This window comes from Bradysia coprophila (assembly GCF_014529535.1).
Source record: "Bradysia coprophila strain Holo2 chromosome X unlocalized genomic scaffold, BU_Bcop_v1 contig_128, whole genome shotgun sequence".
Lineage (NCBI taxonomy): Eukaryota > Metazoa > Arthropoda > Insecta > Diptera > Sciaridae > Bradysia > Bradysia coprophila.
The window spans coordinates 2838607-2862483 of NW_023503295.1; the positions used below are offsets into that span (position 1 = coordinate 2838607).

A 23877-nucleotide genomic window follows, 5' to 3' on the forward strand; every position below is an offset into this window, starting at 1 on the left:
AAGTTAGACTGCGTCAAGTCCTCCGCTATCGCTCCGGACATGATCAGATCTGTTCATCCTTTGTTTCGATTTCCGGTCTAGAACGTCAGGTCTTATTGTAGCAACCTCACAGTCTCCAACACCCTGTGTCTTAGTTAAAGAAATTTTGGGGCAATTTTCTATTCTTCTTCTAGATCGCATGAACATCTCGAAATTTCCGAAAGCTTTAACTTGTTCAGCCCACAATATCCGGTATTAGTTCCTACCTTCCGGTGCATGTTGAACAAATCTTTGGCCCATTTTTTGTATGTCTGGCTTTGGGACGAAACGTGTTTACGCTTAACCCAGTCTTGTTGTGATCTTTTGCATACCGACTGGGCCCATTCACCTAAGCCACCAAACCTTCCTTAGCCAACCGATAAAACTCAATTACCGAATTTAGGAAAACATTATTCATCGGAACAGAGCAGCAACGAGAAATGGTTCTGGCTGGACTCTACTTTCGGCATTACTGTTAAGTATTACTATGACTCCTGTGGCAGGAGACCAAAAATTCATTAGACTTCACAAATTAGTTTTGTTTGCATTACGGTACAAAAACTCACAGTTTATTCGGAGCGCTATCAGTGTCGTATAAAATTAGAGTGAATTCAACAAGAACCACCAATCAGAATCGCCCAAAACCACTTACAGTGGAGGTGTGACGCAAGTCCTTTTATCCACTTACTAAAGAACTGATATCGGTGTAGGTGACGCTTACAGATTCGACACGCAAAAAGATATGCGTCACAAATGGCAGCTGATGAGGAAAGCACGCGAAAGTTTGATCAACAAAAATTTTACCCGAAAAATTTTAGAAAGAAAATTATAACAAAAATAAATTGCGTCAAAAAGTGGCAGTCAATTCGGCTTTCTTCCGTTTGAATTCCATTCTTTAAAGCAATATATTTCACAATTTTAAAAATTTTCCTTACTCAACATGTGCTACTTGTTGACGCAATTTTTTTTTTGTTTTAATTTTCTTCCTGGTAAGATTTTTGTTGATAAAATTTTCGCGTGCTTTCCTCATCAGCTGCCATTTGTGACGCATATCTTTTTGCGTGTCGAATCTGTAAGATATCAGTTCTTTTGTAAGTGGATAACAGGACTTGCGTCACACCTCTACTGTAAGTGGTTTTGGGCGATATCAGCTCTTTTGTAAGTTTTGATTTTTTAGAATTTGGTCGCAGATAATAGACATTCATATTTTGCAGTTCTTACAAAACTAAATAACTTTCTCTTTCATCTCAACCTTCCAGCAAAATCGAAAATTTTACTAAATTCAAAAATTTGACCAAAATCCGAAAATTTGACCAAATTCGATAATTTGACGAAAATAAAAAATTTGACGAAATTCGATAATTTGACGAAATTTAAAAATTTAACGAAAATTGAAAATTTGACGAAAATCAATAAGTTGATGAAAATCGAAAATTTGACGAAAATAGAAAATTTGTCGAAATTTAAAAATTTAAAGCACTTAAAACGCTCATAGCTCCAAGATAAGCGACTTTTTAGGAACACCATGAAACACGTGTCGACTAGAATGTCAAACGCTATAACTTTGTCTTTTAAACGAACTTTCTATCTATGCCATATTTTCTGAGTTATGGGTCCTATAGTTCAATAGCTTAAAACGCTCATAGCTCCGAAATTATAAGCTTTTATGAAAATTCCTTCAAACTAGTTTCTTAGAATTACGTTCTTGACATACCCTGAAAATTTCAGCCAGATCCAATGGTAAATTTAAAAGTTTCGTTGTAACAATGTGACAAAGGGACAAAGTGACAAAGGGACAAAGGTTGGTAAAATTCATCTATTTCAAAATGTATGGAGCTCCTTTTCTTCATACAGTGAACGACATCTCAAATGTCTCACTGTCATTTTTTTCAGAGAATGTCATTGTGAATTTGCAATGACACAATAAAATTCTCAGAAAAATTTGACAGTGAGACATTTGAGATGTCGTTCACTGTACAAATTTTCAAGTTTTGAAATTTAATATCTCGGCCAAATCTTAACTTTATGAGGTGTGTGATAGCTCGTTGAACTCGTATGAACGCCTAGATTACGAATAAAATAAGTGAGGGGTAGTAGGAGCGGAGGGGGAAAAGTAAAAAAAGTTGTGTATATGTTCCTCAGTCCTACAGAAAACAAAATTTTGTCAAATTTTTCAGTGTGAACGGACTTGCGTCACGGCCTTTCACTAACGTAGGGCCCTGATATTTCGTTTAATAGATTTTGATTAATTTTCTTTACCAGTTTGCAAGTTAACAAATTGCCCAATTCGAATTAAAACGAATTCCCTCACGCAAAATTTGCGTCGCAAATGCCTTATAAAAATACCTTTTGTGAAAGAAAAATTAATCCGAGATTTCTGTCAGAAATGGTTATTTGTTTGACGAGGTAAGAAAATAGGAAATTTCAGCAAGAGGGATGTTTGGTACCAGAGCGAAGCGAGAGCCGCACTCCTATCATACCTAACATAAATTGTGAAATTCAAATTAAAACGAGCTTATAATATCCAATGAAGCATCAGTTCTACTTTGCACATTTTTACTCCCCGTCACTGGCACTTTAAAATAAAAGCGGCGAATACACCGTCTCATTGGTTCTGCAGATTCTATACAATTAAACAAACAATCGGTAACTGTGTACGCTAAACTTTTGCATTCCGAATTCGTTTCTTTTCTGCAGTGTGTTCTCTAAGTATCTCTAAGTATGGCCAATATTGTGTTAAATATAATCCTGGGATCAATATGCGTTGCCATAACGTACATAGTTTTGAAAATTTACTGGAAACTTCAATATTGGAACCGACGCGATTTTCACCAAATTGATCCGCATTTCATTTATGGCAACCTGAAACCGTACATTCGTCGCAATATAGACTTTGGTGCGATGCTCAGAAATTATTACAATGAATCGAATGGTCGTAGATGCGTCGGACTGTATATGTTTTACAAGCCAGCGCTTCTGCTACGCGATCCTAACCTGATACGGACGTTTTTATTCAATGATTTCGACAGTTTTAGTACGAGAAAGATATTTGCGGAAAAAGAAAAATGTCCGTTGTTGGACAATCTGTATCAGCACAGCGGTGACCAGTGGAAAAAGAAACGCGACCTGTTGGCGAAGGCATTTACATTGAAAAATATATCCGAATTGTACGACACAATCATTGTGGTGAGTGCGTTGGAAGATTATTTGGATGCATTGGCTGAAAAGGCCGAAAATTCCATTTGTATCAATCGATTGATGGAACGTCAATTGTACAATGTCATGGCCTGGGTCATCTTTGGCGTACACATCGAGACCATAGCGTATTCGGAAGATAATTTTCGGATGACAGGCCTTGAAGTATTCCGACCGAAATTCGTCGACAAACTGGCGCTCATCAGAGACGTTGCCGTGCCGGCCGAATGGGAATGGTTACACAATTGGTTGAATTTCCGTCGCCACAGCAAACGTATCGAAGATTTTTATAATTCGTTGACAAAACATGTGTTGGATCGACGAGAATATCATAAGAAAGAGTGGAATGCGAATAAAGACTACATGCAGTACTTAATGAAGATAAGAAATCGGGGTTTTTTGTACGATGACGAAGAATTAAAGAATATTGAGGCCAATGCTGGAGGTAATATTGCAGTTCCGTTGATTTGACTCCAACATTGATGGATTCGCTTTTTTTATCTTCAGCGCACAAGTATCTATCGCTTCCAGAGGTTAGTTCGCTAGCATTTTTAGCCTTCACGTCCGGATTTCCAACCATCCTTTCAACGATCGACTTTTTCTTGCTTGAAATCGCTAAGAATCATACGATACAAAATAGGATCTCAGTGGAAGTGGAGGCAATGTTCGAATCCACGGATGGAAATCCCGAGTACAAAGACATTGCTCACATGAAATATTTGGATGCTTGCGTCAACGGTACAAAGATTCCAGTGTTTAATGACTGTCGCTCGATTCTCATATTTGTGTCGATTTACAGAAACATTCCGGAAGTACCCACCCATTTCGCATTTGGTGCGCTACTGCACGAAAGATTACCTCATGAAAAAGGAGAATTTTTTGATCCACAAGGGAATGCCAGTGTTTATCTCCATTTTGGGTATTCATCACGATCCGACATACTATCCGGACCCGATGGAGTTCGATCCCGAACGTTTCACCGCAGAAGAATCGAGGAAACGACCGGCGATAACATTTATACCGTTCGGGTTCGGGCCGAAAAACTGCCTCGGAATAGAGCTAGCGAAGGCAATTTTAAAGATTCACTTGGTGTTCTTGGTGTCCAAGTACAAAGTGTCGGTTGCACCGAGGATGCGAAATAGAAATATTAATTTCGATAATGGACATATGAACGAAGTGAATCAAATACATTTAAGTTTTGCGGAACGAATGAGAAATAGTCCAAGTGAGGAGGACGACTAGTCATTACTTTTTTGTTGTATCGGAGGCGCATTATTATTCTGAATTATTAAACGATCAAGGATTTTGTATGGAATGTGTTTCTAATCAGCTGCAACCGCAAGCAAATCATTAAAGAATATTCTCGTCACATCGCTACCTTCCAAGCAAGAATCTGTTACAGTAATCGCTCGGAGATCAGGCTCAGAAATTTTACGAAAATATTTACAATGCAAAACGTTCTGAAGACTGTACGGAACGTGCAAGAAATGTCGTATCACCTCAGTTAATAAAAACTAATTGAATTTGAGGTGCGTGCGAATCGAGGGGGAAACAACAATGGAAATCCTTTTCGCACCGAGCAACCATTCGCCCATTATTCGCTTACATTTCCATTTTTTCGCACGTTTTTTACATCTATTCGACCGGACCCTGTCCCATCATTCGCTCGTGTTGTTTCCCTTCTGACTCGATTGTTCTTTCAAATTTTTTTTTTTGATAAGTATTTCAACCCCTAAAGACTCATCTGCCTTTACGTTGTCTACAAGAATCAAAGTTCGATACCCAACCCGACATATCTTTTAAGATTGATATCGCCAAATCTTCAGGGGATTGGGGAACAAGCGGTCTCTGATTTTTATGAGTGATAGCTCGTTGGATTCGTCTTTCAATTCTAGAAAACTCGTATCTTTCACTTTTTCTTACAAAAATTTGTTTTCTGTGAAAAGCGTTCAAAAGTGAAGACATGTCAGTAGGGAACCAAAAACAGTTTTTCGGCAATAACTCAAGAAAAAATGATTTTAAATTGTTGTAATGTTGTACGAATGTCGGCCTTGGAAAGACCTACAGGTAGAGTATACGCACCGCTTGGTGCGAGTGGATCCACGAGAGTTACGACTAAAAATGCAGTGAATGCTCGGAGAGTCCGCCTTCTCTGCAGCTTCGATGTTCCACGAAACTGAGTATGGAGTGTTGTAGCTGGCCTCTCCCACTATCGTTCCACATATAAATGAACCCAGTACTTTTGTGCTGCAAACCTACAGAAGTCTCGGAAAAAAGTTAGTGCCAAAATGCAAATTGAACGAGCTATCACTCATTAAAATCAGAGACCGCTTGTTCCCAAAGTTAAACAAGAATAGACCGGCTGAAGCCTGGTGAGGTCTTTTTTCATTTTTTTTTTCAATTTCTGTTTACTACTAGCTTGGTACTCATTCAAGTACCACTTTGGTGTTCAACTACCAAATTTTGGAATTATAAATAGGCAAGCGAGCCGATTAATTTCATCAGTCGGTGTGCAGCTCTCAAACAGTAAACATATCTACAACCTCCGTATTAGTCAACTACCACTGTGGTAGTCAACTACCACTTTGGTAGTCAACTACCACTTTGGTAGTCAACTACTTTGTAGTCAACTACCACTTTGGTAGTCAACTACCACTTTGGTAGTCAACTACCACTTTGGTAGTCAACTTACCACTTTGGTAGTCAACTACCACTTTGGTAGTCAACTACCACTTTGGTAGTCAACTACCACTTTGGTAGTCAACTACCACTTTGGTAGTCAACTCAACTACCACTTTGGTAGTCAACTACCACTTTGGTAGTCAACTACCACTTTGGTAGTCAACTACCACTTTGGTAGTCAACTACCACTTTGGTAGTCAACTACCACTTGGTAGTCAACTACCACTTTGGTAGTCAACTACCACTTGGTAGTCAACTACCACTTTGGTAGTCAACTACCACTTTGGTAGTCAACTACCACTTTGGTAGTCAACTACCACTTTGGTAGTCAACTACCACTTTGGTAGTCAACTACCACTTTGGTAGTCAACTACCACTTTGGTAGTCAACTACCACTTCGGTAGTCAACTACCACTTTGGTAGTCAACTACCACTTCGGTAGTCAACTACCACTTTGGTAGTCAACTACCACTTTGGTAGTCAACTACCACTTTGGTAGTCAACTACCAATTTGGTAGTCAACTACCACTTTGGTAGTCAACTACCACTTTGGTAGTCAACTACCACTTTGGTAGTCAACTACCACTTTGGTAGTCAACTACCACTTTGGTAGTCAACTACCACTTTGGTAGTCAACTACCACTTTGGTAGTCAACTACCACTTTGGTAGTCAACTACCACTTTGGTAGTCAACTACCACTTTGGTAGTCAACTACCACTTTGGTAGTCAACTACCAAATACTCGATTTATAAATAGACCAGCAGGCCGAATAATTTCGTCAGTCGGTGTGCGTCTCTCGAGTAAGAAACATCTTTGCTGCTATATAGTTTGGGGGTCTAACTACCAACAACTACCAAATTGCAATGTCTGCTATGAGCGATTGGTTACCAGATAACAAATAATAATTGATTTGCCTGGTGTTGGTTTGCTCATAGTAGCACTGCAATTTACCACCGTGGTAGTCAACTACCAAATATTTGAGTTATAAATAGACCAGCAGGCAGAGTAATTTCGTCAGTCGGTGTGCGTCTCTCGAGTAAGAAACATCTTTGCTGCTAAATATTTTGGGGGTCCAACTACCAACAACTACCAAACTTTCAAATTGCAATGTCTGCTATGAGCGATCGGTTACCAGATAACAAATAATTGATTTGCCAGGTGTTGGTTTGCTCATAGTAGCATTGCAATTCTAACTTTTATCAATCACATTTGATTTGTGACACAGACGGACGGACGGACAGATGAAGTGCCCACAATAGGTCTTTTTTTCCTATGGAAAAAAGACCTAAAAAATCACCTGCAGATCTGGCGATATCACTCTTAACAAATTCATAAATCTTTAATGATGAACAAGAGGTGGAGAGTCAATTCGTTATCACATTTTGTTTTACACAAATTTTCATTACCTTAAGAGGACTTGGCAAAATGGTTGATAAGTAACCGAGAAATACATCGCTGATAATGTGGCCAACCAATGACAACCTGACTTTATATCCTTAAAATGTTGAAGAGCTACTCACCGATTATGTTCCAATCGCAAAAGCCAAATCAAATCTTTTTTGTACCATTCCGCTTCTGCCAACCATTCCTGCAGCGATGACTCCTCCAACTTCCCAGCGACGATCGGCAGAGGATAATACCTTGTGAACGAGCGAGATGTAATCCAATGATCGCTCTGTTTTTATAGGAATCTATCGTTTAGTACGCGGAATGGCAAAATTTTAATCAAACTATACCAATGCTGGTCGGGAACCAATCACTCCATTTTCATTTGTAGTAATATTTCGCTGAGTTAAGGAAACTTTAGCAAGAGTCTGTGATGTAAAAGGGACATTTACGATGAAGTTGAACTGCAAAACATTTTTTTCTCACCTTTTCTGATGTACTTGCCATGACAATTAAGCGTTTGAATTATAAGTGTCGCGATAGCAAGTTTAATGAAGAAATGAATTGCCCAATGTTATTTAATTGCGTGAATTCGTTGTTGTTATTATTTTAAAAGGAGAACCACTGGAACCACTTCACTGGATCAATGCGATCAATGTATTATTACCTACTGTCAACGTCGATGACATGTGGATGAAAATCAGTGTTGTCATTAATTGGCAAAACATTAAAATTCTCTTGAAGTATGTCGTATCCTTCATCCGTTTATCCAAAAACTCTAAATGTAAACATAATCAAGGCTGTATACTTTGGAGAGGTCACGCAGATGCAGATACGCGGGTTACACACCACAGTTGATGATAAAATGGCCGATTTCATACAAAAATTCACCTACTCTGATGATTCTCGTCGTCTTGATGATGTGGTGAAATTTTTTACATGTAAAATCATCAGAAGTGGTGTGTTCCCGCGTATCTAATAAAATGGCGGTCTGCGTGACCTCCCCAAAGTATACAGCCTTGAACATAATGGCAGCAAAATAATGAATTCTCATGTAACTGTGACCCCAAAATACTCTGAAAACCCCAATTATCCCAGCAATTCTTCAAAATTCTAGAAATTTTAAACTTATCGTTCTCTCATTTCTATGTTGTCCTCGGATCTCGCCAGGTCGTGTCTAAAATTTAATAGGGTGCTGTAGCTTGACAGTGTATCACATAACTATAAACCACTGTTAAAAACATTTCATACAAAATAGTACTCTATTTGGCAGCTCTGGGCTGATTTTTGCGGTGGTGACGATAACAATGTCCACAATCTATACAGTCTTATGATCAGAGCTTGAAAACCGAAGACCGGGTACGTGTCAAAGTATTTGCTTCTCTTTTAAGATCTTATGATGTGAGTTATAAGACCTAAGACCAGTTTTTTATAACTTGCCTTGGGGTACTTGTCAACGTAATTGCTTCTCTTTCGACGTGGTACGTTGAGAGCGAGAGGACAGAAGACGACAGTTTATTTTAACTTGCCTTGGGGTAATTGTCAAAATATCTTCTTGACTTTGTTTCTTGGATGAATGCGGTGATTGTGTGACTGAATAAAACTATTATTTTGACTTCGCAATATTTCAAGCCTTTATTTGGCCCATCTTCAGGCTATATTTCGAAGCACACGGGGAAGAAAAACACACAAAATATCTTCTTCTCTTTTATCATAACACTCTATTGAAATCAAGGTTCAGAAAGAACAGGTTAAGGCACCCACGAAGGCGGGTGACACCGAAATCGATAAACGCACTCAGTACAGATTGCGTGTAAAATCAACTTGAAAAAAATGTTTTTTTTAGGAAAAATCGGAGTTTTGTTTTTGTTACGTTGCCTTTTCATATAGGTTTCTTCCAAGGTCCTATAAATGTCAATCGTCATCCACAGAGAAGCCAACAAAATCTCCCTTTGAAGTTTTAACGAACAAATTTGTTTCAGTTGCGGTTATGTTTGCTTCTATGGATGAAGGTCGGTTGTTTTTGGCCTGTCAAAATTCGTTTTTACCGTACGATGGAAGAAACCTATAACCTTCGTTGAACTCAATGAAAGTAGATAAGTAGGTATGGCCAGTCCATACAAGTCGGAGCACATACGGATTTGCATGGCGCCACCTCAAACGAACTCATTTCTAGTGGAAATTTGCACTAGAAATGAGTTCGTTTGAGGTGGCGCCATGCAAATCCGTATGTGCTCCGGCTAGAACAAATTTGAACGTTTGGCCATACCTATCCATTTACTTTCATTGGTTGAACTCAATTTGTGTGTCACTGCCGTCACCGCCTTCGTGATCAACTCAGCGTTGTCTTAACCTCGATCTTTCAAAACTTTGATTGAAATCACTGCTCAAGTCTGACAACACTGACAATAAAATGAGAAACCAAAAAGTCAAAACTATATTTGAAACGAAAACAATGAAAGGCATAACCAGAAATTTACATTTATGTCGACAATCATTAGCTAAAGTTGTACCAAATAAAACGAAAAAGCGCGGTACAAGTACTAACGAATGGCTCACTCGGCAATTAAGCGATCCGTTCGTAGAAAGGGCAAAAATGATGAACTACCGGTAGGTTCTGTTTACTTCCGCCTTAATTAGTGCATAACCCGACTCGTAAATACTATACTACCACCAGTTGCCGAAGTGCCTTCAAACTGGTCGAAATAAATGACAAGCATGAAATTCTCAAACCCGGATGCACGGTAATCGATTGTGGTGCAGCACCGGGTTCTTGGTCACAAATAGCAGCAAATGAAACCAATGCAAATGGACAGATTGCAACATTACCAACTGGTTTGGTTATAGGAATCGATAAATTGCAAATCTATCCGATAAATGTTGGTTGAAACGTTGGCATCATATGAACTGAGTTGAATTGTCTCTCTCTCTCTCTCTCTATTCCAGGGAGTGCATTTACTAGGCAACGCAGACTTTATGAAGCCAGAAACTCAAGATAGAGTCAAATCGATTTTGGGCGATCGAAAAGTTGACTGTGTACTATCAGACATGGCACCGAATGCGACTGGTGTTAGAGCACTGGATCAGGAAAATATCACAAAGCTGTGCTACACTGTGCTCCGGTTTGCCGCTTTGATGTCATCGGTTAATGCAAGTCTGTTGGTGAAATTGTGGTGCAACGGTGATTTGAAGCAATTGGAACGGGACATGCTCCGATTTTATGAGACAGTTAAATTGATTAAGCCAGCTGCCAGTCGAGCAGATTCGGCTGAGATATTTATGTTAGGGAAAGGATTTGTTGGATTGAAAACCTGATTTTGGTGCCAGGTCTAACACGGATTGTTGTTTTGTAAATGTAGTCAGTAAAAGCTTCGTTAGGTTATAATGTTCCTTCTGTTCTTGTTATTTAGCAGAAAAGAATTCGAATACAAAAATGCTCTGACTTGCGACCAAAATCCGTTTAATTTCTTAGTTATCGTCAGACTCATCACTGTCACTATATCCAGTTAATAACGATAAGGCATTCGTCGAAGCTGACTCCGTTTTAGTATTTGAATTTACATTGTCTGTCGTAGCCGTTGCCGTTGGAACAGCCTTGGCTTTTATCAAATTTTTCATCAAATTCTTATTGGAAAAACCACCTACGCTCATCGTTTGTACCGTCGACACCTTTACGACTGACGGTGCAGATGTTGTAGGTTTTTCAGCCTTTGCACTTTCAAATGTTTTGACTTTCTTTTCATCGAGTTCAACAATTTCCTCAGCGGCCACACGCTTGACACCGCCTTTATTGTGAAAGTTTACGCCTTTAATGAACTCTTCGTCCAGTCGCTCCAATCGTTCCTCCCGTTCTCGCTCCGTTTCGGTGGTATTGAACCGTTCCAACATTGAATCGTAATCGACCCGTTGCTGTCGTCGATTCAAATCCTTCAACTCTTCCAACGATTCGAGCAATTCAATTTCGTTGCGCGATTGTTGCGTTCGATTTTCCAGCAATTTCATCGGATTACTTGCTTCCTCTTCCTTTAAATCGTCCTCTTCGCGTTTTGCCTGCTCTTCGGCTAATTTTAAAGCCATGAAATTCCGGGTAGCACCAGCCTCAATTTCATAGTCGGTGTTTTGCGGATCGGTTTTGAACGAAATCTCTTGCAGACATCGCGTACATTTGATGTAAAACCGGTAGATCCGGATTCCGAGATAGGTCTGATCTTCGACGTCTTCTTTACGGGCGTTGAACTTTTTTCCTTTGTAAATGTATTCTCCGCAAGTGACACAACGCATGTTAAATGGAGCCATCAATCGAACTGCAAAAAGAGTTGAGTCAAAAATGGGTCTGAACAAAACGTAATCCACTAAAGGGAATCGAATAATGGCTGAGCTCAATAACCGTTTCCTTAGAGAGCGACAAAGTTCCGATGTTTACCTGTGTATTGTCGATTTTTCGCCAATTTCATGCGAGGAATTTTTGCAGGATCAAAATCCGGAGGATAATATTTGTTCAAAACTTTACGCTCAGACATTTTGCTAGATCGGTAATGGACAACACTGTTTTCTGTTTTGTAATGTGAGTTCGGTTATTGCTGGTGCACAAAACGGTACCGATTAATTTGCCCGATTAAAATGGGGTAAAACGTTTAGTTGTTATTTACACAACAGGTCCGACAGTTCCTGAGAAGTGACAGCAGAAATATACCACCATTTTTTGACACTTACATTGAAGTGTCATTCAATGTAATCAAAGGTTTTCATAAAAGATCGTTTTATGCCACAGAATGCACAAAAATATCACTACCGCTTTTTTCAACTGTAATTTAACAAACAATGAATATAAACTACCAGGTATGGTCGGTTTGGTCTAATGTCATCGCGAAGAACATAACGAATTTAAAAACGGATTCAAACACACTCATTTTCATATTATTTTTGATTTAAGTGACCGATTTTATAAATAGTTATTTGTTCAACGAGGGCAGAAAAGTTGGAAATTGCATTTCGTGAGTATCACCAGAGTAAATACAATAGATTAAGGTTAGCTCGCTTAGTCTGTGGTTTTTACATAGGTCGAAGCACGGGTTCTCAGGAGTAAAAAAGTGCCAATGTATGTGTGCTAACTTGTAAAGAAAATCAAACCCCACTGCTTACCGGTCGCTTGACGAACGAACAAAGCGAGAACCAATTCCTTTCAAACTTTTTTCACAACAAAGGCTTCCGAAGTTTCAGCGGAGTGGAGGAAATGCTTAGTTTCTGGCTAACGGTATGAAAAATATCGAGCTATGAAAACTCAACATTGTAAACTGTGACCGAAGTGCTCACCCTTAGTTGTTTTCACTAGTAGGTTTGTTCCAAGAGAAATTTTCACTGGCCGAACGAACACGATTTCCAAGGCTGCAAACTTTGGGGAGGTCTCGCAGATACAGATACGCGGGTGACACACACAAAATTTGACATTTTCATACATTTTCGTAGAAGATGGATTCTCAAATTTGACAATTTCATAGTAGGTGAATAGCCTTGCACGATTTCATCCATAGAGATCGGTTTTCATATAAATATGGATGAGGTTATGCTTCTATGGATGAAATTTGACAATTCGTGTGGCCAAGGAATAAACTGTTCCAATGTTATTTGAGCTGTCAAAGCGTCATCCATAGAGCCCTAACCAAAAAATTATTATTGACAAATTGTTCGCAAAAGCGTTGAAGTTATGGCTCTTTGAATGCTCTCGTTTGCTCACGGCTCGCCAAAAATCGTTTTTACCGACCATGGGACAGGTGTGTTGGCCTGTAGAGGCGCCACATTTTTTTCATAGTACTTCATTCTCTGTGGCTTATTTTCATGTGAACCAACTTCACATTTGTCATTACAGAACAAATCACCACATGAAGTTGGTTCACATGAAAATAAGCGCAGTAATTTTATGACAGAATGTACTAAAATGTGGAAAAACTCTATTACATTTCTTCTTAGTTTCTAAACATCAATCTCCTATAGCCTTGATAACCCTAAAGCAAACCTTGATTCGCAACGCCCCTGATATGAAATCTAAACTGACTAGCATGCCTATAGGCAATACCTATTCAACATTCATTGTTAGCCTTTGTCTGCACAAGTTGTTTGTCTTTTGATTTTATGTTGCTCAAAAGTTTCGTCATTCGTGCTCCCTGACTCTACTATTCTACAAATTACCATTGACAAGAAACGGACATCGCGAAATTAAAGGAGTTCATAAAGTAATGAATACCCAATTCCCGTCGAAAAGACGTCGAGATGAACGTTTGTCATCATCGACCAATAACAGTGCGAAAAAATCGAGGAAGACAATAACTCGTGAGTGCTTTTACGTCATCAACCAGTTGCAGAGTTGAGTTTCAATTTTCCTTTAATCTTATTTTTCGATTAGCCTTCAACCCGCACTATCTTCGGCAAGCGCTATTACCAACATTGGACGTAATTCTTGCAAGCAAGCTTTCAAAGTCTTTTCGCATCCATCTGTCGACTATCAAAGACAAGTTATCCAATCAAAAATACACAGACGCGAGAGATTACGTTGAAGATGTTTGGTCAATGTTTGAAGATTATCGGCTGTCCAATCCGGGAAGCCAACATTACACCGAGGTTAAAACCGTTACCAGCGAAAATGTGCATAGTAGGGCGTATCGAATTTTGAGAATTTTAAGGGTCGCGATAGCCTGTGTGCGGAAAACGTAGATCATTGAAAACTAATTCCAGGCATATGGTTGATGGATCCGAAGGTGCCCGGGAAGAAGTCCCCCCGGACGACTTTAACTTTCAAATGGTCATAACTCGGAAATTTGAGAGTATTTCTGAAAACAATGTTCTAGCAGGATGTAGAGCGTTAAAAACTCTACAAAACTGCCAAAGAAACCGGTGGTCCAAAAGGTGTGTCGAAAGTTCGACATTTTCGTTTTTGACTTTTATTTCCTGAGAGACAAATTATTAAGTTTAGCTTTTGGCATGAGGTTGAAGAGGAGGTCGAGTACTACCAGTACACTAGGCATTGTCCCGGTCGGCGATCCATCCGAAACCACTTTTTCAACATTTTTGAATGGACTTTTTAAGTGTACCATCGTCGCCCACGAAGCCAGTGCAGACACTGTAACCGGTGTTGCTGAGTCGAGGTAACCTTGGCCAGTAAGTGCACATAATATTCCATAACAGTAGCTGAACTCTTTTACAAAATATTTGGGATCTCGATGTAGCACATTATATTGACACGGTATACCACGAAGTTCAACCTTTTGTAAAAATATCGAAAAATGTGTATTTGCAACGAAATCGACTTCTTACTACTGTTCGTGGGTCAAATAACTAATTCAAACGATTATTTGTTGTTTTTCTCACAAATTTCACTTTCTCAGATTTTGTAGTACAAAATGTGCTACACCGAATTCCTAAAAATTTTGTAAAAGAGTTCAGCTACTGTTATGGAATATTATGTGCACTTACTGGCCAAGGTTACCTCGACTCAGCAACACCGGTTACAGTGTCTGCAATGGCTTCGTGGGCGACGTGGGTACACTTAAAAAGTCCATTCAAAAATGTTGAAAAAGTGGTTTCGGATGGATCGCCGACCGGGACAATGCCTAGTGTACTGGTAGTACTCGACCTCCTCTACAACCTCATGCCAAAAGCTAAAGTTAATAATTTGTCTCTCAGGAAATAAAAGTCAAAAACCAAAATGTCGAACTTTCGATGTTAGAAAACCTCGACAGACACACCTTTTGGACCATCGGTTTCTTTGGCAGTTTTGTAGAGTTTTTAACGCTCTACATCCTGCTAGAACATTGTTTTCAAAAATACTCTCAACTTTCCGAGTTATGACCATTTGAAAGTTAAAGTCGTCCGGGGGGACTTCTTCCCGGGCACCTTCGGATCCATCAACCATATGCCTGGAATTAGTTTTCAATGATCTACGTTTTCCGCACACAGGCTATCGCGGCCCTTAAAATTCTAAAAATTCGATACGCCCTAGTGCATAGGCCCAGTGATTTGACTGAAAATATTTTGTTTTACAGTTGGGCGACGCATTCCAATTTGAAGTTGATCCAATCATGCAATCGTTAGGCTACTGCTGTGGTAAAAACTACAGATTTGGTCCACAGAAATTGTGCTGCTCACTCAAAAAAGAGTGTACAATTATGATAGGCGCACACTACTTTACCTATCAAATAAGGCAATTTTCGAACATCTCTCCTTTGCCACTGAATTTTCGGTTAAAAATTCCCAAAATTTCAGGCACAACATTTGTGAACTTTGTTTCGCCAACATCCCATCAGGGGAAACAGTCACCCTTGGCGAAAATTCGCCATCTGAAACGTAAGATGTTGTCAGATGTGGATCTCGTCAACCGAAAATTTAAATGAACTTTCTCTTCCTTCAGTCGAATCAGAACGGATCAATTCATGAAAGTGCAAAACAATGTCACGACACCCGAACCGCTTATTGAATGTCAGAACTGTGGTCGAAGGCAACACAAAATCTGCGCTTTGTATTCGGAAAAAATCTGGCCCAATGGTTTCGTGTGCAACACTTGTCTGGCGATGAACGGTGCCAAACGAGACGAAAATCCATTCAGAGCAAAGAATTTGCCGGTGACGCAGCTGGACGGTCATATTGAGGCGCGAGTAAATGATTTCTTGAAGCAACACAACTTTGACGGTGGCCGAGTGTACATTCGAATGTTGCTCAATGTTGACCGAAACGTCATAGTGATGCCGGCTATGCGTAGCCTATTTGTCGAATCGGGTGAACTGAGTGCCTCGTTTCCATATCGATCCAAAGCTATCTTTGCCTTTCAAGAGATCAATGGCCTCGATGTGTGCTTCTTCGGCATGTACGTTCAGGAGTATGGTTCGGAGTGCCCGGAGCCGAATACTCGGCGAGTGTACGTGGAATTTTTGGATTCGGTGAACCTTTTCCAACCGAAACGCTTCAAAACGGACGTTTATCGTGAGATTTTACTCGGTTACATCGACTTCGCGAAACAATTGGGATACGCATGGCTGCACATATGGGCTTGCCCTCCGCCTTTAGGAGAAAATTATATTTTTTCGCAACATCCCACTGATCAGAAAGTACCAGACTCGGTAAGACTGCAGAGATGGTACACGAAAATCCTCCGAAAAGGGAAGAGTGAACAAATTGTCGAGGACTACAAGAACATTTTGCAACAATACAAGGACGACGTTTCGCTACAACGCAAGGAAAATAGTGCTGTAGTGGCTCGGCTACCGTATTTTGATGACGATTATTGGCCGTACTTTTTCGAAGAAACGGTTGAGAAAATGGATGAAGAAGCGAAAGTGGCAAGCAGTAAGAGGAAACGGCGGTACAACGGGAAACGAAAGACTAAAAAGCAGAAAAATTGCAACGTAACAGCACGCAAAAATCGACTGAGAAGTAGTCTTCGTTCGAAATTACTTTCCACAATGACAGAGCTTTCAGCAAATTTCTTTTCTGTTCAACTTCATTCAGCGGAATCGGTTGCTTCTCTAGAAGTAAGATCGAAGCCTTTTTATTGTCCTAAATTCCCATTGAATTTTCACTATTTGCAGCCGATTCGAGATCCCGATAGTTTAATGGACAGTTTTATCATGAATGGCCACAGCGCATTCTTCGACTTCACTCGTGATAACAATTACGAATTTTCGTCGCTTCGTCGTGCCCAATTCAGTACGATGTGCATACTGTACGAACTACACAATGAAGAGCTGAAAAACGAGCACTACTATTGTAATAACTGCGAATTCCGTGTGGATACCCGGTACAATTGCAGAGTCTGTGAAGTAAAGATATCGTAGTTTCATAGTCAATAACGTAAAGTAACACCTCTCACGTTCCCACTCTTCACAACAGGATTATGATTTATGTGTCGATTGTAAAGAGAAGATCGCTCATGTTCACGAAATGGATAAGGTGGGACCCCGATCTCTTGCGGAAAATGCAACCAAGCAACCTTCTCCTCGTCGAATATCATCGAACGAGACAATAGAAATTGATTCATCTGATGACGACTCGAAGGCTCCAATTAATGAAACACCGCTCAGTCCCTCAACAGTGCGCTTGGAGACGGATGCAGAGCTTATTCAAACTGTCACCAGTCATGCATGCACATGTTCCGACCGCAATTGTCGGATACCATCGTGCCAAACCATGAGGTGCTTTGCGCACCATTTGAAATCTTGCCAAAGAGCCAGGAACAGCTGTCCCATTTGCAAGACGCTGAACACTTTACTTTCAAGCCATTCGGACAGTTGCCAAAATGTGAACTGTTCGTATTCGTTTTGTCAAAATAATACGGCACAGATGCAGCGGCAACAGCAGCAACGAAGAGAAAAGTATGTTTTCGGGTTCCCATTACTTGAATCGGATGTGTTTCTCTCTATAATTTACTTTTGCCTTTTTAGACAGCATAAAGACACTATGATGAACATTGCAGCGACGTTACAGAAAACGTCATTAAAAATGCTCAATAACTGCGAAGTGTGGACAGATCAACAATTTATGCTTGACCTAGCTTTCCAAATTACGTCCATTCAAATACAGTTGCAGGTTTAGCACTCCTTTCATCACCATCTCTGCTTGTCGTAATTTTTCCAAATTTATTTCAACCAAACCAGCAAATGATAGGAGCCAAATACGCTGACAGTGTTGCTCTTGGAACCACCGCTTCACTGGCTCGAGATCAGGGTGCTAGTACTCAATCGGGTCAATTCATGGATACGTCTTAGTGTTTCAACACAACATCGAAAGTTCACCTGTCAGTACGCTGGTAAGTTAATCTCAATTATCAATTATGTCGTTCGCACACCTCCTTTATCGAATAGTAGGTATGATCGAACCATCATTGGTGTTACAGAAAATTTGATATTAAACGGTAGCAAATTCGTCGTAATAACCAATCAGTCAAAAAACCCTTAAAGGGTAAATGTGACGCAAGTCCTTTATCTTACTTACAAAATAACTGATATCGCTGAGGGTGACGCATTGTGCGTCGTACGCAAAAGTTTTATCAACAAAAAATTGACCCAAAAAATTTGTGAAAGAAAATTTTACAAAAAGAAATTTGCGTCACAAGTGGCAGATAATTCGGTTTTCTTCCGTTTAAATTCTTTCAATACATTTTTTAACCATTTTCCTAACAATACGTTCCTCAACATCTGCCACTTGTGACGCAAATTTCTTTTTGTAAAATTTTCTTTCACACATTTTTTGGGTCAATTTTTTGTTGATAAAACTTTTGCGTACGACGCACAATGCGTCACCCTCAGCGATATCAGTTATATTAAATTCTAGAGAAATCAGTCTGAATCCTAAAATCTAGAAATCAATCTTGGAACACCTCACTTATATCGAAAATAACCCAAATCCATCGAAAAATCCGATGGAAGTTAGGAAGTGCCAGAGGAATCATCTGTCATCCCAAAATTTAGGAACCAACATTGGAACACCTCACTCATGTCGAAAATAACCCAAATCCATCAAAAAGTTCGATGGAAGTTAGGTAGTGCCAGAGGAATCATCTGTAATCCCAAAATTTAGGAACCAAATTTGGAACACCTCACTCATGTCGAAAATAACCCAAATCCATCGAAAAATCCGATGGAAGTTAGCAAGTGCCGGAGGAATCATCTCTCATCCCAAAATTTAGGAATCAACCTCGGAACACCTCAATTATATGGAAAATAACCCAAATCCATCGAAAAATCGGATGGAAGTTAGAAAGTGCCAGAGGAATCATCTGTCATCCCAAAATTTAGGAACCAACCTCGAAACACCTCAATTATATCAAAAATAACCCAAATCCATCGAAAAATCCGATGAAAGTTAGGAAGTGCCAGAGGAATCATCTGTCATCCCAAAATTTAGGAACCAGTCTTGGAACACCTTACTTACTTCGTAATTAACCCAAATCCATCGAAAAATCCGATGGAAGTTAAGAAGTGCCAGAGGAATCATCTGTCATCCCAAAATTTAGGAACCAACATTGGAACACCTCACTCATGTCGAAAATAACCCAAATCCATCAAAAAGTTCGATGGAAGTTAGGTAGTGCCAGAGGAATCATCTCTCATCCCAAAATTTAGGAACCAGTCTTGGAACACCTTACTTACTTCGTAATTAACCCAAATCCATCGAAAAATCCGATGGAAGTTAGAAAGTGCCAGAGGAATCATCTGTCATCCCAAAATTTAGGAACCAACCTCGAAACACCTCAATTATATCAAAAATAACCCAAATCCATCGAAAAATCCGATGAAAGTTAGGAAGTGCCAGAGGAATCATCTGTCATCCCAAAATTTAGGAACCAGTCTTGGAACACCTTACTTACTTCGTAATTAACCCAAATCCATCGAAAAATCCGATGGAAGTTAAGAAGTGCCAGAGGAATCATCTGTCATCCCAAAATTTAGGAACCAACATTGGAACACCTCACTCATGTCGAAAATAACCCAAATCCATCAAAAAGTTCGATGGAAGTTAGGTAGTGCCAGAGGAATCATCTCTCATCCCAAAATTTAGGAACCAGTCTTGGAACACCTTACTTACTTCGTAATTAACGCAAATCCATCGAAAAATCCGATGGAAGTTAGAAAGTGCCAGAGGAATCATCTGTCATCCCAAAATTTAGGAACCAACCTCGAAACACCTCAATTATATCAAAAATAACCCAAATCCATCGAAAAATCCGATGAAAGTTAGGAAGTGCCAGAGGAATCATCTGTCATCCCAAAATTTAGGAACCAGTCTTGGAACACCTCAATTATATCAAAAATAACCCAAATCCATCGAAAAATCCGATGAAAGTTAGAAAGTGCCAGAGGAATCATCTGTCATCCCAAAATTTAGGAACCAACCTCGAAACACCTCAATTATATCAAAAATAACCCAAATCCATCGAAAAATCCGATGGAAGTTAGAAAGTGCCAGAGGAATCATCTGTCATCCCAAAATTTAGGAACCAACCTCGAAACACCTCAATTATATCAAAAATAACCCAAATCCATCGAAAAATCCGATGAAAGTTAGAAAGTGCCAGAGGAATCATCTGTCATCCCAAAATTTAGGAACCAACCTCGAAACACCTCAATTATATCAAAAATAACCCAAATCCATCGAAAAATCCGATGAAAGTTAGAAAGTGCCAGAGGAATCATCTGTCATCCCAAAATTTAGGAACCAACCTCGAAACACCTCAATTATATCAAAAATAACCCAAATCCATCGAAAAATCCGATGGAAGTTAGAAAGTGCCAGAGGAATCATCTGTCATCCCAAAATTTAGGAACCAACCTCGAAACACCTCAATTATATCAAAAATAACCCAAATCCATCGAAAAATCCGATGGAAGTTAGAAAGTGCCAGAGGAATCATCTGTCATCCCAAAATTTAGGAACCAACCTCGAAACACCTCAATTATATCAAAAATAACCCAAATCCATCGAAAAATCCGATGAAAGTTAGAAAGTGCCAGAGGAATCATCTGTCATCCCAAAATTTAGGAACCAGTCTTGGAACACCTTACTTACTTCGTAATTAACCCAAATCCATCGAAAAATCCGATGGAAGTTAAGAAGTGCCAGAGGAATCATCTGTCATCCCAAAATTTAGGAACCAACATTGGAACACCTCACTCATGTCGAAAATAACCCAAATCCATCAAAAAGTTCGATGGAAGTTAGGTAGTGCCAGAGGAATCATCTCTCATCCCAAAATTTAGGAACCAGTCTTGGAACACCTTACTTACTTCGTAATTAACCCAAATCCATCGAAAAATCCGATGGAAGTTAGAAAGTGCCAGAGGAATCATCTGTCATCCCAAAATTTAGGAACCAACCTCGAAACACCTCAATTATATCAAAAATAACCCAAATCCATCGAAAAATCCGATGGAAGTTAGAAAGTGCCAGAGGAATCATCTGTCATCCCAAAATTTAGGAACCAACCTCGAAACACCTCAATTATATCAAAAATAACCCAAATCCATCGAAAAATCCGATGGAAGTTAGAAAGTGCCAGAGGAATCATCTGTCATCCCAAAATTTAGGAACCAACCTCGAAACACCTCAATTATATCAAAAATAACCCAAATCCATCGAAAAATCCGATGGAAGTTAGAAAGTGCCAGAGGAATCATCTGTCATCCCAAAATTTAGGAACCAACCTCGAAACACCTCAATTATATCAAAAATAACCCAAATCCATCGAAAAATCCGATGGAAGTTAGAAAGTGCCAGAGGAATCATCTGTCATCCCAAAATTTAGGAACCAACCTCGAAACACCTCAATTATATCAAAAATAACCCAAATCCATCGAAAAATCCGATGAAAGTTAGGAAGTGCCAGAGGAATCATCTGTCATCCCAAAATTTAGGAACCAACATTGGAACACCTCACTCATGTCGAAAATAACCCAAATCCATCAAAAAGTTCGATGGAAGTTAGGTAGTGCCAGAGGAATCATCTGTCATTCCGAAATTTAGGAACCAACCTCGGAACACCTCCATAATGTCGAAAATACCCCAAATCCATCAAAAAATCCGATGGAAGTTAATAAGTGCCAGAGGAATCATCTCTCATCCCAAAATTTATTAACCAACCTCGAAACACCTTACTTATATCGAAAATAACGCAAATCCATCGAAAAATTGTCTCTTAACACCTGTTTAACACCTTCTTCCAACAGTTCTGTGGAAATAATCTTTAGCTTCAAGATATTACACATTTTACCACGGAACAGAGATTACTAGGCGAATCGGATCACTTAATTTTGCCGACTGACTAATTCTTTACTGCAAGCTCTTGCTACTGATTCTGCCGTAATTTGCATGGGGAACTTCATCAAAAATTGAAACAAAAAAATTATGTAAATTACGGCTGCATTGTTCGGTTAAATTTTCAGTGGCTCATGGCCTTCATATCACTTGTATACAAATACAATACAAATCTCGAACGCAAATTTACCAAATGTTCACCATCTAAATTCGATTTACGTGTCACGAACGGATTTCAAATGAAATTTGTCAGGTCTGTTGTTCTGAAGAAGAAAAGTTTTTAAAAGTGAACTGAAACCCCCTGCTTCTATGACACCAACGTCTCCAGAGGCAACGTATGTGAAATCTAAATGTTGAATTCAACATACATTTCATTCGATCTATCTATAACGAACTATACTATTCGTTAGTTGGAATTTTAAAATAAAACTGTCTGCTGAATCTAAAGACATTGTATAAATTATCCTTTATCGTGATTTTAAAAGCAAACGTACAAGGAAAAAAAAATTGATTCTCCACATTCCATCATTCCATTGCCATTTATCGTCGACTTAAAACACATCGAGCAGATAGATCGAATATCGCTACGTACATTTTAAAGGCATTTGAACTGGTGAAAAGCTTTTAACCCCAAATGTTACCAAACATTAATATTCAACCCACTTAACCCACAAAGAGACAATATTCCAACGAGCCGCAGGAAACGTACAATTTATTTATTTCAAATTGACGGTGAAGAAAAGTCCAAAAAAGGACATAGTGTTCTATAACCGCCCGGGCCCATTGATCGTTTTTCCGAAAAAAGATTTTGAGGGTGCCGCCTGAGTAATTTTTGAGGAGAGCATTGCTTTAAGTGTTAGGGATTCTTCAAACCTCCATAGCGCGGAGATCATTTTTCCAACGGGTACGATGATACCAGGCCCCACCTATTGGGTGGGTCAGGTCCCTTGACTGGCTTTTTTTTTCTATAATTCCAGCCTTAGTTTTCTAACCATTTTTAAATGAGGTGGTGTTTTTGAGATCACAAAATTAAAGTCACATGAAAAGGTGATGTCTCTTTTATTCAGAAAACAGCAGTCATCACATGCTTCATTTTACCCATATTTATTTAATTTCCTGAAGAAACAAAAAGAGCTATGAGTTGAAGGTCCAGCGAGCGATGTCTTACTCCTAAGTTGAGTCTCCTATATAGTCTACTAAAAGCGCTGAACAGGTGGCGCATTTCTTGCTTACCTCTTGAAAAAAAAACTCATGTGAATTACGGCTCTGGCAAAATTCACACTCGTGCAAATACTTTAGGAACGAAAAATTTCTTTTAAGAACGCGATTTCACGCAAAAATTGTCGTATATCGCAGATTACCAGTCCAATAAAGTCCAATGTTCGAATTTAACCACATGAATTACGATACTGGTCGAAAACACTTAATATTTTCAAATCTGCGATTTTCGAAGCCTCTGAGAATTACTCGAGTTATCGTGTTATCAAGCAAGCAAGATTGTTCTAGACTTCTAGATTGTTCGACCAGAAATCCAGATTCACTTACTCGTCAAGGAAAAGCGTCTGAGTATAATTTGGCGTATTTCCTGCCTACCTCTTGAAAAAATATAACTCGTGTGAATTACGGCCCTCGCTTCGCTCTGGCCACAAAGTTCACACTCGTTCAAACATTTTAGGAACGAAAAAAATTCTTTTAAGAATACGGATTTCACGCAAAAATTGTCGTATATCCCAGATTACTAGTCCAATTAAATTCCAATGTTCGAGTTTAACCACATGAATTACGCTACTGGTCGAAAT

The 23877-nt window shown here is 39.3% G+C and overlaps 5 protein-coding genes across 7 annotated transcripts in view; 3 read left to right on the forward strand and 2 right to left on the reverse strand.

The window, feature by feature from the left end:
* The window catches only part of LOC119067653 (activating signal cointegrator 1 complex subunit 2), a 33840-nt gene extending 25895 nt beyond the window's left edge, over positions 1–7945 (reverse strand). The window contains exons 1-3 of one of the 2 annotated variants that reach the window (XM_037170752.1): positions 7769–7945; positions 7633–7710; positions 7417–7571 (exon numbers count right to left, since the gene is read on the reverse strand). In XM_037170752.1, the coding sequence (XP_037026647.1) occupies positions 7417–7571; positions 7633–7710; positions 7769–7789 (254 nt within the window). In that variant the 5' untranslated portion in view covers positions 7790–7945. The remainder of the gene's footprint in view (positions 1–7416; positions 7572–7632; positions 7711–7768) is intronic. The other variant, XM_037170751.1, reaches the window with a different exon arrangement.
* LOC119067655 (probable cytochrome P450 6d5) lies at positions 2565–4523 on the forward strand. The gene is made up of 3 exons (XM_037170755.1): positions 2565–3658; positions 3721–3951; positions 4013–4523. The coding sequence occupies exons 1-3, from the start codon at positions 2740–2742 to the stop codon at positions 4453–4455; spliced, it is 1593 nt and encodes a 530-aa protein (XP_037026650.1). The 5' UTR covers positions 2565–2739; the 3' UTR covers positions 4456–4523.
* A 1735-nt stretch (positions 7946–9680) lies between the features above and the next one.
* Positions 9681–10732, forward strand: LOC119067660 (rRNA methyltransferase 2, mitochondrial). Its single transcript, XM_037170762.1, has 3 exons — positions 9681–9892; positions 9960–10161; positions 10229–10732. The coding sequence occupies exons 1-3, from the start codon at positions 9696–9698 to the stop codon at positions 10595–10597; spliced, it is 768 nt and encodes a 255-aa protein (XP_037026657.1). The 5' UTR covers positions 9681–9695; the 3' UTR covers positions 10598–10732.
* LOC119067659 (splicing factor YJU2) lies at positions 10726–11977 on the reverse strand. The gene is made up of 2 exons (XM_037170760.1): positions 11706–11977; positions 10726–11586 (listed from the first exon to the last, which is right to left on the reverse strand). The coding sequence occupies exons 1-2, from the start codon at positions 11800–11802 to the stop codon at positions 10751–10753; spliced, it is 933 nt and encodes a 310-aa protein (XP_037026655.1). The 5' UTR covers positions 11803–11977; the 3' UTR covers positions 10726–10750.
* A 1361-nt stretch (positions 11978–13338) lies between these two features.
* LOC119067651 (CREB-binding protein-like) overlaps positions 13339–23877 on the forward strand; it is a 92047-nt gene continuing 81508 nt past the window's right edge. The window contains exons 1-9 of one of the 2 annotated variants that reach the window (XM_037170749.1): positions 13339–13609; positions 13683–13897; positions 15319–15476; positions 15539–15619; positions 15684–16800; positions 16858–17088; positions 17159–17640; positions 17710–17854; positions 17923–18074. In XM_037170749.1, coding sequence (XP_037026644.1) covers positions 13516–13609; positions 13683–13897; positions 15319–15476; positions 15539–15619; positions 15684–16800; positions 16858–17088; positions 17159–17640; positions 17710–17854; positions 17923–18033 — 2634 coding nt within the window. In that variant the 5' untranslated portion in view covers positions 13339–13515 and the 3' untranslated portion in view covers positions 18034–18074. The remainder of the gene's footprint in view (positions 13610–13682; positions 13898–15318; positions 15477–15538; positions 15620–15683; positions 16801–16857; positions 17089–17158; positions 17641–17709; positions 17855–17922; positions 18075–23877) is intronic. The other variant, XM_037170750.1, reaches the window with a different exon arrangement.

Bases quoted from the DNA above. Each gene is read 5' to 3' on its own strand.
- LOC119067660 (XM_037170762.1), top strand. From the start codon at position 9,696: ATGAGAAACCAAAAAGTCAAAACTATATTTGAAACGAAAACAATGAAA. The intron at 9,893-9,959 runs GTAGGTTCTGTT...TACTACCACCAG, and splicing joins GCAAAAATGATGAACTACCG to TTGCCGAAGTGCCTTCAAAC. The intron at 10,162-10,228 runs GTTGGTTGAAAC...TCTCTATTCCAG, and splicing joins TGCAAATCTATCCGATAAAT to GGAGTGCATTTACTAGGCAA.
- LOC119067655 (XM_037170755.1), top strand. From the start codon at position 2,740: ATGGCCAATATTGTGTTAAATATAATCCTGGGATCAATATGCGTTGCC. The intron at 3,659-3,720 runs GTAATATTGCAG...TTTTATCTTCAG, and splicing joins TATTGAGGCCAATGCTGGAG to CGCACAAGTATCTATCGCTT. The intron at 3,952-4,012 runs GTACAAAGATTC...GTCGATTTACAG, and splicing joins TTTGGATGCTTGCGTCAACG to AAACATTCCGGAAGTACCCA.
- LOC119067659 (XM_037170760.1), bottom strand. From the start codon at position 11,802: ATGTCTGAGCGTAAAGTTTTGAACAAATATTATCCTCCGGATTTTGAT. The intron at 11,587-11,705 runs GTAAACATCGGA...CTCTTTTTGCAG, and splicing joins GAAAAATCGACAATACACAG to TTCGATTGATGGCTCCATTT.